The 18192-nt window shown below is 39.5% G+C and overlaps 1 protein-coding gene across 5 annotated transcripts; it reads right to left on the bottom strand.

Annotated features, from left to right (window-relative positions):
- Window positions 1-1688: 1688 nt before the first annotated feature.
- Window positions 1689-18192, bottom strand: FRRS1 (ferric chelate reductase 1). Of its 5 annotated transcripts, none has more exons than XM_062003681.1 (17): window positions 17651-18192; window positions 16748-16896; window positions 13473-13668; window positions 13116-13252; window positions 11908-12002; window positions 11133-11283; window positions 10217-10396; window positions 9219-9317; window positions 8515-8662; window positions 7859-7975; window positions 6984-7099; window positions 6624-6710; window positions 5705-5802; window positions 5490-5548; window positions 4659-4802; window positions 4039-4100; window positions 1689-3932 (listed from the first exon to the last, which is right to left on the bottom strand). In XM_062003681.1, exons 1-17 carry the CDS (start codon window positions 17679-17681, stop codon window positions 3840-3842), a joined length of 1962 nt encoding a protein of 653 aa, XP_061859665.1. In that variant the 5' UTR covers window positions 17682-18192; the 3' UTR covers window positions 1689-3839. The 5 variants fall into 5 exon arrangements, with proteins under 5 accessions (XP_061859665.1, XP_061859667.1, XP_061859666.1 ...); XM_062003683.1 differs by having other exon boundaries at window positions 17787-18189; XM_062003682.1 differs by having other exon boundaries at window positions 17811-18189.

Below are 18192 nucleotides of genomic sequence, written 5' to 3'. Positions count from 1 at the left end.
ATTACTATGGACATTCATCCCTTGCCTTCCTTAACAACTTGTGCTATTAACTTTAAATGATCTGGAAAGGGGGTAAAAATGCTGCTGATGACATAATAGCCTTCAAAGCACCTTAAAAGAAAAGAGACTCATACACGAGCTAAAACAGATGGTACAAAGTGTGTTCTGAAGCACCTGTCCTGCGCCAATTCTACTGTGCCCCTCTCTCGGGTAAGTGAACGCAACGGTTCCCTCACTTCACACAGAGTTGGTATCAGATTGATGCAAGCAAGAGAAGTTCTCAGAATTACTGTCTGATCATCCCTGTTAACCATCTTTCCATTCCTTTGGAGTCTTTCTTTCTTCAGCCTGGACCAAAGGTCTGAAATCACCGAGATATTAACTTCTGCATTTATTGAAATACAGAAGATGATAGCTCTTCCTTAATGATTGCCATTCGTCTTAAGGTGTTTGGGAAGAGATGTACCTACGTACCAGAGGGTTTACACACATGACAAAAGAAAACAGGCCACAAGTGTTCAAACAAAAGCTTAAGCAGAGATATCAAGCAAACACCCTTTTCATAACGGCTGCCTCTATGAACTAACTGGAATTTAAAGATCGAGTTTTTTAATAAAGCTTGAGATTTTTTTCTATTAGTCCACCAAGGAAAACTTCCCGGTTTAGACGTGCTTTGCATGTCTCAACCTCTCACTGACAGATTTAAGCAAACAAAAGAAAAACGCCGTTATTTGAACAAGAGCGCCGCGTAGTGTTACAAACCGTGATGGCAAGCAAAGCGCAGGCAATCTCTCCCTAACCTGCCCAACCTGGGTAAAGGAGGAACACAGTCATTATTACACCGAACATGAACTCTCCCTATCTTCTAATTTTTGACAGAGAACAGTGCAGCATTCAGTGTAAGGAGGACAAACAATACAAAATCTTGTGAATTCCATTGCATTTGAGCTACTTGCATCACTTTCATTTAAAACACATGCAAGAACAAGAACACATGACCAGTATTTCGAGGTTGCACCTAACAACTCAATCGAAACACTTGCATGACTGATCATGTTTCTACTCGACTGGGAGTGTTTATCTGCCTAAGAGAATCCAAAAAGAAACGTGCTTGTGTTGTTTTGTCATCACAGTCTGAGAGTAAGAGAGAACACTGAAACCTTCTCAATCTCTTCTTGCAAAGAAGTTTTCTTGACTTCAGTGGGAATCCTTTCTGAAGCAAAGCCATAGGAACTTCCTATACAATATTTATCATTCAAGAAAAAACAAGTCACACGCACACTGCAGCCACTAGTATCTCTAGAACCAAACTGCCTGTCACCTCTTGTCCTCCCAATACCAAACACTTCCACAGTCTTCTTTCTTTTTCTCCAAAGGTGTACATCAGAAATTTCAGAAGTCATTAGAATACCGTGACAAATTGCTTCCCCTTACTAGTCAAACAGGCAAAGAGCAGGAGAGGCAGCATGCACAGACATTACCCTAAATTAACAAGTCTTTCAAATAAATACAGTACTGCACACAAGGCTTCACATAAGAAGCTTCACTGGAAAGGAACAAGTTAACCAGAGCAATTTTGCCAACTTTAAAGCTCTACCAGATGGAGAGCAAGGAATTTTTGTCTTCTTGAGAAAAACAAACTCTGCATTATAGAGTGAAGCTATTTTAACATTCAATTTCAACAAGACTTTCTCCATGTTGCATTTAGAAAGCTTTAATTTATAAAACAACATCTACAAAGCAAAGAGACAATCCATTTTGCTGCTAGGCAAGACTATTATTTTCTAATTTCCATTTGATGTTTTTCACCATACTAAAAGGGTCAAAACCCCCTTTCATTAAGATCTTTACATGCATGTTTTTAAAATCTCTTGTTCATTATCACGTGAAAACAAAACAGCACACAGTACAGCTCTTCAGTTACAGGCGAATCTGGCATTGTCTTTAGTTTAAAAAGCCATCAACCGTGCCCAGGTTGAGAGGTTTTCTGCTATAAACCTATGGTATCAGAAAGAGTCCCCCCCCATAACTTTAGCACCAGACAGGCCTGTGAGTCCCAGGCTTCTCAGATCTCTAAAAAAAAAACAGAAACCCACAAAATTAGCCATGTGCTTCTTGCCCTTCAGCCTGGGTTTTGCCCTGTTTCTTCACAGTCTCCTTTTCTCAATCTGCATGCCATTTTTCCAGGTTCCAGGAGGAAGGGAGACATTTCAGCCTACACTCACTCACAGTCTGCTGCTGACAAATGGATTAATCCCAGCTCTATAAATGCCCTCATGGCCAGACCAGTTACTGGAGTAGCCATAAAGATCACTGACTACAAATATAAATTTACAGCTTTCTGAGTAAGACTTTTCCCTGCAATAGGCTGCATCGTGGATTTGGAGAGATGAAGAGACAGAAACAGGCAGCATTAGGAAATGGAGAGACCACTAACTGAGCCATACATACAAGTTTTAGAACTGGCTGTCAGGCAGTAGAGAGATGTTGCTGTAAGAGTCTAAACCAAATCAGGCCTCGCTGGTTACTATTCTATCCAATACTCCAACATCATTATTCCCAGCTAGCTTAGTAGCTCTAGGTTAAAGATATATTTTGAAGCATTACATCTAAAAATCTATAATTTCCAGTACCAAAAATGAGGAAGTATGGAAGCACACTGTTAGAGCTGCAAAGAAAGAACACAAAGCACTGTACTGCATGGCGTATTAAGGGTTTGTTTCTGAGATGCCATTTCAAGAGTGTTGTTCCATACTCAGGCAAACTGTGAAGCAAAAGAGTTAAACAACATAGTCTCTTTCCAATCTCTAGTTTGCATATTTAGATACATATTTTGTTGGCTAAAAAAACATGCCCCCTCATATTCTTATAGTTTTAGCCTCCTAGATACATCAGCTCAAATGACTTTGACTTGCCATTAACAGAAGCTGCCTTTCCTGAAGTCAAACCAAATTCCTAATCTATGGTTCACTCAATAGTGCAAATAAAACATTCCTAAACAAATATTTTCACTTCCATTTAAGCATCAAGTGGCATAATTCCATCTTATTCACACAGAAAAGCAATCCAGAAGCCACAAGCAAAGACAGACAGTAAAACACAGAAATCCATACACGCAGGTTCTTCCTGTTTGAGTTTTGAATAAGAACAAGAGGTTTTAATGCACTTAGGTTGTAAACATGTTTTGTCTCTATGATTTAGAAGCACTGATGGCAGTGGGACAGAACAGTATTGTGAGGCAAGTGGTGGTTTTACTGAACTCATATGCTTGTGGAAGTGTACTGCTCTTAGAGCAGAGAGAACATTTTTTTGCATGTAACTGCAAAGTCAGACAACCGCCTTCAGCTCATGAACCACCCAGCATCTGTGACAGTTTATCACTATGTTTCTTGTCGAGGGTTTTCTTAATGCACAACACTGTCATGAGCAGGAAGCTGTCACATCACGTAGTTTTGGAACACAGCTAAGTGAACAGACATAACAGATTCCAGATCAATCTTTCCACCTCTCCCAATAACTTTCACAAAAAGTTTAGGGAATTATCAAAAGGGCACTTTCAGCACATCTTCTCAATCTTCTTAACCTATAAGCTTCAAACAAGATAGTTACTGCACTTAAAAAATAGAGACTTCATTCCTTACTCGGGCAGAAACTCTCATTACAAGTCCCATCAGAAGACAGCTTTTGCAGTGTTCTGTAGATTTGAATTCGAGCTCTCCCTAACACTGAGTCTGATGCACACCTGCTATTATTCTTCAATTACATCTTCAGGGAGATGTGGAGGGGAAAGTTGTAATAGAACGCATTCCTTGCACCTTTCATCACAAAATTCTCAGTGGTCATATTTGGTTGATTGCTGCCAGGAAGGCCATGAGGAATACTATATTTCCACAGATGTAGATGGTTAACATAACTTGTTTAAACAGACGACCCTACAGGAGAAGGGGAAGAAAAGCCATATAAAGCATCCGTTTTTTTACTGGTTTATACAAATAATCACCCCATCTCATAGTTGTTATTTAACAAACTGTGCCTTACCTCTGCTTCTGCAGACGTGAGTGACTGCAGTATCTGCACTCTGTCATCCTCTATCACTTCGACTGTTAGTGGAAAGAAAAACAAACTCTGCTTTTAAGAGGAAGAGGGGTTTTTCATTTCTATGTGGCAGAAGTTACTCAGTCACAGGATCAAAGCTAAGACTTATACAACATCAAATTTGAAAAGCACTTGGAAGTAGTATTTGACATTGTGATCTGTACTAGCATGCTCACAAGTTAAAAATTATTCTGAGATGATCTGCAAAACATAACTTCTGGACATTATATTTTGATTCTGTTGGTAGAGTGATATCAAAGCACTGAGTTTTGAGCTGAACAAAACATTTGTTTAATTTAAAACCTTTTCCTTTCATTTTTCAGAAAACTGCAGTAACCACATTTCAAAGGGCATAAGACCACTTTTCTCTCAACACTTTGGTCTTTAAAATTGATTTGCTCCCATATTAGTTTGTACAGAAGATATGAAACTATTATTCAAGAGCTTTTCCCTTCCACCTTGAAAGTTAGAGGCCAAAGCACACTCCCTGAACACACTTTCCTGCTACATTTGTTGCACAGTTGTCAGCAAGCAAGGTAACAAGAGTTCTGTTGGGTTTGTACCTTTACGAACCAGACAGTAGCTGTGTATTTCCAGAAGAACATCAATACTGACATGCCAAGCTACAAAACCAATCATTGTATAGGTGTCCCATGGGTCTGGTAAGTCAAGTGCTGGTAGATCCATTCCCAAGAACATAGTCACCACTAGTCAGTAAAAACAAGATAGAAGAGACATTAAGAGTGCTGTAGGAGGGTAATTAACAAAATGCTCTGAACACCTTAGGCAATGGTTTTCACACAAACTGCCTACAACTGCTTGGGGAAGGAGGCTAAAGGAGTCCATGTAGCTAAAAGCTTTTTGGTTTTTTGGCAGTGTGAGAGGGAAGGCAAGGAGAAAAGAAGAAGGTCAAGATGTCTGTCATCCTCCCCAGGGCCCCATCACATCCCAGTCATACAAACGTTAGTATTTGTGACACTACCAACTAGACTACAGTCACCACAACATTTGTGCTTCAGCTGCTTGTGGAAATTTGTCACTATTAATGGAACTAAGCCTAGCTTCTGGTTCAGTGAGCTTTCCCTCTCCCATTAAATAACATTGAACAGTGTTACTGTAAGAACAATATCTTCATTCATAACTTCCAAGACAAAAAGAAACTACTTAAGGTAAGAACAGGTCCTCATTACAGAGATCTTTTAGATTTGCTTGTAATCTCTTTGGGTTTCTTCCCCTAAAGTTGTGCCTGATGGCCAATTAAAACTCACAGAGATGGCCAACAAGAATCTTCCAAGATGCCTGAACTGGAGGTCTAGAGATGTTTTAAGTGAGCAATAGTTCAGAAAATGAACCAAATCAGTTAAAAGGGAGTTACAACCATTACTTCTACTCACCAGCTAGTATTCTAACTGTTGTACCAGTACTCCAGTGAAACCAGTTAAACAATTGCCTCCTACAAAACAATGAAAAGCATTTTATTGATTACATGAGGGAGGTTAAAGAATATTGTTACCTACTTTAACTATTCTTTTTACATTGAAAAATATCTTTAAAGAAACAGACATACTTAATTCCTGTAGCTGTAACTTACTAAGTGAGTTGTGAGTACCTTGGCGCATGATGAGAGGGTCTGAAACCTGCCATCAGGGGCTGAAATACTGTCAGAGCCATCACAGTACAGCCGAGATAGGGGTGAAAGCCTGCTTGCTAAACACAGAACACTTTAATATCACATCTATATGACAATACAGAAAAAAACAACCAAATAGTTGATTGGTTTATTTACACTTGTACTAGCAAATGACAGTGGTGGAACAGCACTGTGTGTAGGTTGGCTGGCAACAGGACACAGGAAGCTGCCCTGCAGCTGGATAGAGATGGCTCTCCTTAGCAGCATGAGAAATCTACCCAGTGTTTGCCTCTACTTTTTGCTGTATTGAGGAATTCTACCAGCTGAAAAACAGAGAGCAATATGACTGTAGAAGCTATGCTCCAAGCTCTTCATCATCAGTCTTGGATTCTTCAGGAGAGCCCCATTTCATAACTCCTCCCAGCACTGGTCTCCCCTCTCACCGTATCCCTAACCTCATCCTTACCTTAAATCTAAAATATTTAGTTCCATTTCCCTAGCTCATACTTGTGACCACATTCTCCCACTTTCAATTCACACTCCCTAGACTCCAGTTTCTGATATTACTTTGCACAGGTGACAGCAACACGTAAGCAAACCCCTCCCAAATTCAAGTTCTCTAAGGAAATGGAAAGACAATTGATTTAGTATATAAAGAAACTAAGAGAAAGGATTTCATCTGGGAGACAGAGGCAGGAAAGTACTGAATTTAATCCAATTGTAGCTGAAGGAGGCAACATGCCTCTTCTGTGTTGCTAGGATTTTAAATCAGCCTACTTGCAGGCAACTTTCGCAGCAGTTTCCTTCATAATAGGTGTAATACACCAGTCATGTGGATGTCATTCTCATTCGATTGGTCCAACCTTTACATTTGAGCAAAACAAAGCAAAACCCTTACCTGGCTCCAACCTCCTCGGTATACAAAAGGCAACACAAAAGAAATGCTTGTAAGCATGACTGTGGTCAACATAAGCATTCGATGCACCTAGAAAAAGTTGTTTGCTTTTAGAATCTCTACAGCTTTCTTAATATGCCATTAAACTACATTTAATAGATCTAAAGTTAAAGATGTCCTTAGTGCTCTCTTTGCTTTTGCTAGTAAAGTAGGTGAACTGAATTGTAATTGTCCATTTGATAAGATTAAAGGTCAAAAAACACACCAAGTTTTATCTCCTGTTTCTTGGATCTAGTGGGCTTACGGTTCTGCTTACAATAAAGCCAGAAAATACAGTTGGATGTATGGGGAGGTTTTGCCCACCTGAAACCACATCTCCTTTCCAAACAGAAATGAATGGCACCAGACAGGTTTGAAGAACCGTGCAACAATAACACCGATACTGACTGTGGTAATCCAGGAAACAAACATCAGCGCTCCTGAACATTGAAACAATTCAAGGTAGACATGAGTAATTTAGCTCCAGAGTAACACAGCTTCAAAAACCCTGTGAACAGTTTAATCCATATGCATATGGTCAGGTTTTAATCTACTGGCTCAGACTACAACTTTCTACCATGTATCTTGCTAGGGAGCAGAAACATCCATATCACGGTATGCCCACACAGAACAACAGAGCAGCTCCAGCTGCTGCACATTTCCTATGCACTAGTACAGTCAGTATATACTGGTGAGAGGCTGTTCCCTCATCAGTATCAAGTACATGAAAGGGGACATTTCTTACAACTTGTTTGACAAAGGACAAATGATAGTTCTCTCAAGGGCCTGCTTCAAAGTCCAGTACCACGAGAGAAAAAAATTCTCCTTACTTCCAATCACTCTGGACTGTCAGTTGAGAGGTTTCTCATTTCAAATACAATCAAATCATTAATGCAACTAAGACAAATAAAAACGGAGAGAAAGAGGTAAACAGAAGCAGTTCCTAATTATAAATTTATGAGAAAAGGCAGATGCAGGTTCATTTTCCTGGGTACAAAGAATTTTAGAATGCTGTCCTCGAAATGAAAAATTATCAATAACTTTCTCTGTCTTCACAGTCTCAGATCTTGCTAGCCAACCAGATTTGTAACACAGGTGCCAGAAAGACAAAAGGAAGTATCTGCTTTGTAATGAGGAAAAAAACTCTCCAGTCCCAGCAAGTCTAGAACTGGAAGACAAAACAAGAAGTTGCAGCTTACCATGAGCCTTGATAAGTCCTGGGGACCGGGAACCTCCAATATCCTGAGGAAGGCCTGTGACATTGTACATTCCATTTGTGATCAGAGGCTGACGGTGATGTTTGTGTATTAGTCCACCTAAGCAGTGACATAAAGTGGTTTATTTATGACTGAGGAAAGCAACGGCACTTTTAAGTGTGCCCCCTCCTTATTTAAGAATGCAAGCCCTGTTGTGACCACTGAGCATTACCACAAAGTAAAATTCTGATATATAACACAGTAAGAACCTAAGACATCATCCAAGTGTCTTGTATACTTCATGTACAAGAATCAACCCATCTCTCTACAGAAAACAGCTTTCTCCACTACATACAAAAGTTGTGAAGAATAGCTCCATTTCATGCTAATCTTCACTTCAAAAAGAGGTGGTCAGCTCTCAAGAAGCTACTAGTTCCCAGAATCAAGGGGGTATATAACACATATATAGGAATAAGTTAACTGTGACTTCCAGAATCAAACCCATGATCCAGAGAGGCAGTAAAGATGACTGGACTAAGTGCCTGGAACTTGGAAACCTTAGTTTCAAATTAGTATCTCTGCTAAGTCATATATCTTACATAAGTGTTACTCATTTAGAGCTGTTCAAGGAAAAGCAACCTTATGCAAGTCAAGTTTACCTTCACTAACTTCCCCATCTGCCAGAAAGATGTAGTAACTAGCATCCAGATTATATCTCCCTTTATAAGCAGGAAGACGAATGTTCCTTCTGAAAGAACATTGAAGAACACCATCCACAAGCCTCCATGACACATCTTCAAGGGCATTCTGTGAAACAGGAGACATTTAATACCCAATCTTTTCAGGCTGGCAGAATAATTGTCTTAAAAGTAACCCTGCAAAAGACAAGAATGTCACCAGTGCACAAAGAAAGAATGGCAATGACTGGAGGCAGAGGAAGCAATAAAAATCTCTTGCATACCAACTGAAAAGGCAAGAAAGTCAACACCGTAACATAATGGTTAGACTCTATACTACCATATTTTTCATGTCATAATAATATCCCCTTTTCACTTCTAACCTTTAACCCAAGATATATTGATTGCAACTGCAGCCCTAGCAAAGGGCCAGAGTAATAATGAGCACAAAGCTCTTCCATAGAGTAAGCTCTCATTATGGGACTTATTTTTAAAAATTCAAATTTTGACTTCCAGAAGTAACACTTCCTGGCAAGTGAGAGCCCAGCTATTCTCACCTGAAAGATTATGGCTCTCCCTTTACTTTTTGTGCAGCTGCTGCACAAAACAGAAGTGAGAAGTAGCAGCACACCATTCCTCACTTGAAATCTATATTTGTGGAAGAGTCTTACTTGTTTTAAACGTACCTCTGAATCTAAAAGAGGAGGGCTTCGCCTCTTCAGATAGGCAGTGCGTACGTGGACAGAGTGGTCCCCATTGATGCACAGATACGCATCGTCACCATCCTGCAGAGTTGAAGAGACAAAAGCACTTATAGCTCAATAAAACCCACTACTGGCAGTCTCCAAAAGCTCTTTGATTTAATATATGCAACAAGACCCAAGACAGTCTTCTCTAGTTGTCAAGCTATTATTTCCCAGCTTTCCAACACTTCAGTATTACAGAGGAACAACACTAAGTTAAACAGATGAAACATAGTAAGGCAGATGATGAGTTGCACTCCCCCACATCCAGGGTAACAACCATGTTATCAGAAATTTCTTTAATTATTTAGAATTTACTAAATTAACCAGATAAGAAGGAGACGAATATTGACATTATTAAAAACCCTCATTAGTTAAAAGTTGTTTCTCCTTATAGCTTTAAAGACAAAGTATTGTTAAGAACCAAGTGTTCTTGCACTAAGGACGTGAACAGCATCTCTTTTGTGCAACAGTTTATGGATTATGCATTTGTCAATAGCATCATCTCTTCACTTGAACACCAATTAGAAAAAAAGATCTGTAAACACTTTAAGAGGAATAGAGTCACTCCTGTACAAACAACAATGGAATGCAAGTGGTTTTCAGAAAGCACAGCAACTCTGCTTCAGACAGGTGAGGAGTTTTGGGCAGATAACAAAAGAAAGGTTGATCTAGGCAGGAATAATTCTGGTCAGCTACTGTGACAAGTTGAATTCTGCTAAAACAGATATCATCCACAGGGAAATTCTCCTGCAAATAGTCAGTCCTGAGCTAAAACTGATTCTCCACCTAGAAAAAGCAATCTGTGCTTCAGCACTACAGGAGAGAAGTGACTTTGTGTCATGCAACAGTGTTTCAGTTTCCCATATGCATGTTTTGCTAGAGTACCATTCAAATTTAGGAACACGAAAGCAACTAAAGTAGTACAAAAGGATACTCACCATCCACTGGTCATAGGACAATGCAAATGCTAAGTAACCTTCACTTGGACCACTCATTTCAATAAATACTGAACTCTTCTCATGTTGGAAGGACAGAAAAAAACATGAAGTACTTGCAGGATCACAGTTTGAAGGGTTCCTAATGCAGAACTTTGAAATTCCACAACCTGATGCATTAAACTAGACAATTAAAGAAACAAAGAAGTCATAAGAAATGAGACTCCCTTTCTAATTTGTTCTACAAGAAGACATACAAGGAACAGCAAGGAAATGCCATCCATGCCTACATATCAATCTCTTGGCCCATCCCCACAACTACCCCAGAACTAGTAGGTAAAAATGATGAGGAGTTGCAAGCTGTATTTTACTCGAGTTGAGTTTTCACTTTCAAGACATTAAAACAGAATAATTTTTAAAAGAAAGCAGAAACTTTAGGGAAACTTCCTTTAACTTTTAGTGTAATAACATCAGCTGTAGGAGGGGGTAGAAAAGAAGGAAAGACCAGCTCTTTTGTTTCCTTCTTAAAGTAGCAACTCTGCTGAAACTCAATGAGAAAGTATATGGATTTACTCTGGATCAAATTATGTTGCCTGCTCAACCCAGTCAAGAATTAGCAATGGAAGCCAGTTACACAGATAAACTCAGAAGACCAGAGCAAGTCTTTTCTCATGTCTCTTCCCACATGTACATAACATTTTCTGACTATTAAGTTCTAAATGTTCTATCAACCTTCTGACCCATGTGTTCAGGCAACTCAACTAACACAAAAGGGTAGCTATGTTCTTTGTCTCTAATATTTAAGCAATTCATCCATTATCTCTTTCTTTCTGTCAATAGACTGTTTAAATTTGATTCCATTAAATTCCATTGATCATAAGCATCAAACATAGCATTATTTATGTTTAGAGTTACTTACTGGCTTTGATAAGTGGGAAATGGAGTGTGAAGTTGATATAGCCTCTGATGTTACATCCAAGGGTGTTGTTGGGGATAGTGCCTTTGACTGAGAAACAATGGGACCAGGAATCTTCACCCAAAAAGTCTTGTACTTCTTCACAACTGTGGCTCTTATAAAAACACAACACACAGAGTCATTGTTCTATACATCAATAGCTGATTGTTACTTTAAAAAACAGGGAAAAGGAAAAATAAGTTTGTACAACTTACTTTTAAAACCCCTTTCTTTATGCAGAACCCTACCATTTTAGAGATTAAAGCAGGAAAATCTCAGAGGAAAATAATTGTAAAACATACTACTGCATGCTCTACTGGATATAAGAAACATTCATGCCTGTGGCAGATGATAACCTCAGAGAAGAGTTGCATAACTTTTATCCATTAGTCCCCAAAAACTGGTAGTGTAAGAAGAGAGTATCGGTACCATGTTGCTAGGTACAGGCACAGAAAAAAAAAAAAATCTTAACACTGTATCAAAGTAAGTAATTAACTAGAAATACTAAAGAAATCTGTCTCCAAATACCCTTCTACTCTTTCATCAAAAATAACCATCTCCAAGCTTCCCCTAAAGAACAACTGCCTGCATTAAAGTAGATTCTGCAGTGAGCAAGAGGTGTTGCCCTTTCAGGCCATTAGATACTTTTCAGTTGCTGATCAATATGTGAAGCAGACAATGGTACAGGTTTACCTTACTTACATTTTAATAAAGTAGAATCAGTACTAGATTTACTTACAAAAACTGTACACGTTTTGGGGCATCTCCAGGAGCAATCCAATAAACTTTTATGTATTTCTTTTTTGCTTTACTTGTGTGACTGACAGCTGAATTCTGAAAACACACACATCAAGAGTTACGTAACAGATATGCAGGAAGGAGATTTTAGCTAACACAATCATCACAAGCTGCAGAAAAATCATGATCAAATCATATGAAGTCTACTACTGAAACTTCAACCTACTAACAAATGTTAAGGCTAAAAGAACAACTAGAAGTCTTTCAATCCAGAAGACAGAGGTCCCTGCAACATTTATGAGGAAATGGTGTGTCAACACTCCATTGCTTTGATATTAAGGTAGCAAAAGCTCCATTTTTCAACAGTAAGAGCGTGAAAGGACAGAGAGAGAACAGAACTAGTATTCCAGAGGAGAAAAGTCAAATGTAGGCTTTTATATATAGCCAAAAAGACAGTCATTTGCACAAGATAAAAAGATCAAACACAGCACAGAACTAAGTCCTCCAAACACAGAGGGTAAAACTGAGACATCTCCCTGGCTTTAGAGCACTAATGAGTGCACTAATTGGATGCCCCTGGGGGCAGGTGATAGAAGTGAAGAGATATAAATGCATTAGATAGATTGAGAACTTTGTTCACATCAGTTCAGATATGGTACATGTTCATGAAGTTCAAGTGGGTTGGTGAAACATTAGTCAGAGATCAGAACTCTTGCAGGAGGCAGAATAAACGTTACCTAATCTGTTACTAAGAATGCTCCATTAACAGTAACTGACAGAGCAATACTAAAGATAATAGCCTATTCTAGTGTTTGTTTACCACAATAAGTGCCCTAAACTTTCCTTGCTGCAAGACATTTTCCGACTTTAACAAGCATGAAAATGCTCCTCTTCAAAGCAAATAGAGCACATCCTCCTCTTTTGAATTAGAGTAACCAGGAATACACTATATTTATTGTGCACAAGTAAAAATTATGTTACAAATGCTGCATCTTTCTGGAGTAGTCAATAGCCTTCTATCATCGAGACAGTTTAAATGTTTCATAAGTATAGTTGCAGTGAGTCATGCCTCTATACTGCAAGTTGGACCAGTTTCTTGAGTGACTTGCTGAGCTCAAAGATTAACATAGCCAAGCTCTGTCCCATTACAGACATGGTCTATAAAACATCTCAGTGTCAGACGTTCCATTTTAAGACAATAGACTATACCTTGGTACGGCCACATGTCAGAAGCTGAGAAAGTCTCCGGTCAACTAACATGAATGAACCAACTGCAGGGCTATCCAGGCGTTCCGCATCACGGGCTTGTATGAAAAAGCCCTCAAAATCAGGTCCAAATAGATGAACTGAAGAAGAAAAAAAAAAGGAAGCTGAAATATTCTCTACAGGAAGAAATCTTTCAACAACGACCAGCAGAAGCTCATTTTACAAGTACCAAATGACTGCCAAACGGATCACCTGAAGAAGATTCAACTGCTTAGACACATCTGGTATAGCTGAGTAAAGACATGCTACAACACAAACAAACAGCAAACTAAACTCTTCAGCTATAATTGGACACAATACCTTCTATGTTGTCCCCTGGTTTAAATTCAGTTACATTCACTGTAATGGTGTGCTCAGGTGACTGATGTGGAGAGCCACCGTGACAGGGAATCATGCTACTGCAGGCACTTCTTACTCTTCCATTTGGATAGCCATCCACAGATGCACAGAAGCAAATAAACATCCAAACAGCACAAGTGAGGCCAGGCAGCTCCATCTATATAAAGTAACAGTTACAGTTAATTAAATAAAATAAACATTTACATTACAGGTAACCACTCATCTTTATAAGAGTCAATTGAATGCTAAAATTAAAGAAAAAAGAGCCTAAACCAAAAGCCCACAGGAGAAGATATCATTGCCAGCTGCAGAAGCTTGAAGTAACACATGCTTGTGATAAGTGACAGACTTTGCAAGAATGCTCAGAGATATCATGGTTCAGGCCATCAGGAGTATAGTCAGATGGATCTTTGCATCCAGTAGGTGGATTATTTCTCTCAATGCATTTTGGCATCACTTTTAAAATTTGTTACAGTTATCCCATTCTCTCAAAAAAAAACCCAAATCCAAATCCCTTAAATATCTGTCCAGGACAGATAGATCTTAAAATATGTTTTATGGATGTATAAAGGTCCAGGCTACCGAGGAACTACACAGCTAGTATCAAGCCCACTCTTTTATTAATCATAGCTCCAAATTATGCATCGTTACAGACTGCCTTGTGTTTCCACAACTCGTGTCTATGGCTTCACAGATGACAAATAATTCCCAGGTAACAAGTTCTTCTTTCTGCAGGGAAACTAAAGTTGCCAAATGTCAGAAATAGATTTTACACAGGCAAAAGAGTGGGAATTTGGTATAAAGATTTAGACAAAGAAACATATGTGTTTGTTGTAGTCAAGCACAAGACTTCTACTTTGAACCCTTCCTTTTGGATACTGGACCTCCAGACAATTAGACAAACAATATTATTGCTTGTCACCCTCTCATTAAAGTAACAGTATGTACAGAAAATCTATGGGACAGTAGGACTGAAGAGCCTAAAGAAGTTATATGAGCCCCTAACCCTGGCACTCACCATGTAATGTTTTACTCTACCACAATACTGTTTTCAAAAAAGCTGTGGTATTTTTTCTGTTACTCAGCAGCATGAAGGGTTTAAAGCTGTATCAGTGGTTACAGAACATCTTAGCTAAGAAGAAAAAGCATTTGCATGTCCAAAAGGCCAGGAGAACAGAGATAAACTTCCTTACAACCCTCAGGCACAAGAAGTGAGTTATCAGCTCTAATGGAACATACACCAGGCAAGTAAGATTGCCTTCTGGAAGAGTTATACCTACTTTGCACCAAGTGATAAAAAGAATCACGTTATGAAGTTCCCTGCCAGTATGCATGGACAGGAAGATAAGAAAGGCCCAGAGACAGTTCAGACCAAACTCTGATACCTAAAAAGCAGTCAAATGGAGACAAGGCATGTCCTTACTCTCAGACATTGCCACCAAGATTAACTTTTCCAAAGTTCTCATACATTCAGTGCTAAAAATCCATGATATTCAGGACAACTCTATATTTGTACTTCAACAAAAGAGCTCCTTTTCAGCTTTACATCAGTAAATAGAATAAAAGCAGAAGGTTGAACAGTTACATTTCATGAACTGGAAAAAAAAAACAACACTCAACTCCTCCTCCCAAATATTTAAGATAACATGATGATAATATCTTTAACTTCTAGTTAAAATAAGCCCTTCTTTCTAGTTCCAATACTTCTCCAAACTGTCACAAATTTAGATTAGCATGATTGCATTTGTAAGTTAAAGAGGACCTTACATAGGAAGCTAAAAACTAAGGTTCAATACAATGGTAGCACTCAAACAGCTTTTATATGTACCAGTGATATTTTCAAAACAAGTTGCTGTCAGAAGAGATAATGCTGCCTACCGCAGAAGAAGAGCAGGTTAGCATTCTAGTTTAAGTAGCAGAGGATGTGGTAGAGATTTAAAATGAAGCAAGAAAAATGCTTCAACTGACCCAAAATCTGGCAGAAGAAAAAGACGAAGCAGCAGAGCTGAAAAGAATGAAAAAGGCCAAAATCTGATAGACTGCATGGAAGATCAATTTTTAAAAACTTACTTTTTTAAAAGGGTACTAACTGTGGAAGAGCAATCTTCTCTATGCATGGCCAACAGGGAAGGCTAGATCCTACAAAGAACAGCCTTTCCATATTAAAAGTTCATCTTCCTAAACAACATGTACACAGTTTCCTTGAGAAGTCCATTTCTGCCTTCCATCTGGAAATGCTTTACAGCACTCTACAGTCTCCCCTTACACGGTGAAAGAGGCAGGACAAAGATGGGAAGCACTCTTATAATGCAAATCATTCCGTGGTTAAAAAGTCATTTTATACTTTTAGGAAATATCTCCTGAAGTTATGCTGTAGATAAAACAGTACAATAGGCCAATATTCTAGAGAAGTCAAGCTTTAAGAAGTTATCCTTAATTTTAGATTAAATAACTCTGGCCTTTAACTCAAAAACATAGCAAATCCCTTTTTATAACAGAGTAGAACTGTGTACATAGAATGTCCTTCCTCCATCATGCCTGCACGCCAGCTACACATCATGTGGTAGCACACATCAGTAAATGCCCCAGCCAAGGTTAGGAGGATGCACTACTGAGCATACTAGCTCCAGAGTCAGAACACAATCATATCATGTTGTTGATCTTAGTCTTGTACTAAACACAGACTTTTGCCTTTAACTAAAGCTAGTTTCAGAGAGGAAGAGGAGAGGAGAGACAAGGCAAACACATTGCCAATTCAAAGGTACTAAAACTATCATAGATGGAATTTTTATCCTGAGCAACGTAAGACGAGGGCCAGCAGAAAAGGAAAGAGCTGTCTGAAGGAGAATGGGCTGTATTAACAGATGGTGTTTGTGCCATATCTCTTTAGAAATATAGTCTTACAAAGCAAAAGCTGACAGCCTTGCTGTCCAAGGGTCACCTTCCCTCTGAGCTCAGAAAAGACATTGGATTAACTTCTCCTGCTCATTTAAATGTAGTTATATAGCAACAGCTGGATTGAGCAAGGGTGGGGGAAAAAAAAAAAGTAGTGTTCACAGACACTATAACTTGTTATTTTTAGGATTCAAACATCTATCTCCACGCCCATAACTCACTCTAGAAGACAGAACACACCCCTTAGCTTCTCAGTCTTTCTGCTGACACATTCAAAGAGAACTTCAAGGCTTGTATGTTTCAAAACTAATTTTTATAACAGTTTAAGTGTAGGTACTTACCTTAGAGCCAGGCCTTCTCTCACAGTGACCAAGTCCAAGTAAAAATGCCATTGGCTTTCTACTTATAGTGAGACAACTTATATTACACTGTAATCGCTTGTACCCAACAGTATTAACTTTTATCAAATACAAGATCAGAGGAAGCGTGTCTGAAAGAAGAAACAGTACACTCATAAAAAAAGGAAACCTTCCTGAGAGCACACTTTAGTTCAAACACACGTTTTATACAGCTTCCCAAGCTAAGGCCATAACACCCTACACTTCAGCTGAAAGGCATGAAGTTGTCAGGAAGCACTGACTCTGCAGCTGCCTTTGCTTTCGCAGTCATGCACTTCCACAGAACCCTGAGAGTTTCATATTAAATAATTATTTTAATTATGTTCTGGTGCAGTTGGGGGGGAAATCAAACAAACCAAACAAACCACAGCTTTTGAGAACTTCTTCCTGAAAGTACAAGTTGATACAAATTTGCAGGATGCTTCTAAAGCTTGTTATGTCTCTACTCCCTATCAAAGAGACATTTCCTTTTAGAAGAGGGATAAGCAATCTTACAAAGGAATATGGTGTTTGTCCTTTTTTCCATAAATCCCATCAAGAATGAACAAGAGACAAGGATTATGCCCTGTTCAGTTGTTTATTTAACTTTCTGTTGGGCAACTGCTCTGCATATAAAGTTTAAGGCCTCAACCTTTCAAACTCTTACCTATATGAAGAACCTAAAGTTACAGTCTGGCCTAAATTACATTTTCTTAGCCCCCAAAAAGCAAATTCAACTACAGCAGCAGCACGTTTACTGTAACAGTTATCATACAACCATCTCCTAGGCACAGTAATGAAGAAACAATAAAGACACAAGACAAACACGGTTGGTGTCCCCTGGAGATAAAAGAAGTCATAGTTTACCTTCTCTAAAGCAATTCAGAGATGCCTGCATGAAAGCCAGCAGCTACAAAGCGCTTTTAAATCTTCACCAGCTTTTACTTTGGCTCATGGCTGGTGAGATATTCTATTAAGCATATATAGTTTTCAAAAAGCTTACAGCATCCACGCTTTGAGCACTCACGTCAGTTTAAGCAAAGCGCTCTGGAGCCACAGCCGCTTCTCAGTTACGACAGCCCCGCCCGCCGTGCACTACTCTCTCCAGGCAGCCGTGCGCTCCGCTCTCCGGCGGCTCGCCCGCAGGAAAGGGCGGTGGGAAAGCAGCAGGCAGACGGGCTGGCCCGGCCCACCCCTTTCTCTGCTCCAGCCCCTCTGCGGCTCCGGGGTCTTCTCAGGCTGCGGGGCCGGCTGCCACTCGTGTCCGACGGCGAGACGCCCGACTGGGTGCCGGCGACTAGCCGAGGCGTCCGGGTGGGCTCTGAGCACCGGGCTCGCACGCTGCTCGGGGCGGGGCGGGGCGTGCCGTGCTGCCGGCGGGGGAGCCCGGAGAGACGCGAAACGGTGTG

The sequence above is a fragment of the Colius striatus genome, chromosome 10 (assembly GCF_028858725.1).
Source record: "Colius striatus isolate bColStr4 chromosome 10, bColStr4.1.hap1, whole genome shotgun sequence".
Lineage (NCBI taxonomy): Eukaryota > Metazoa > Chordata > Aves > Coliiformes > Coliidae > Colius > Colius striatus.
The sequence above is the reverse complement of the archived record's forward strand: the minus strand, read 5'-3'. Positions and strand labels throughout refer to the sequence as shown.

Bases quoted from the DNA above. Each gene is read 5' to 3' on its own strand.
- FRRS1 (XM_062003681.1), bottom strand. From the start codon at position 17,681: ATGCAGGCATCTCTGAATTGCTTTAGAGAAG. The intron at 16,897-17,650 runs GTAAACTATGAC...TTCTTCTTTCAG, and splicing joins TCTGAATTGCTTTAGAGAAG to ACACGCTTCCTCTGATCTTG. The intron at 13,669-16,747 runs GTAAGTACCTAC...TACTTTATATAG, and splicing joins AGAGAAGGCCTGGCTCTAAG to ATGGAGCTGCCTGGCCTCAC.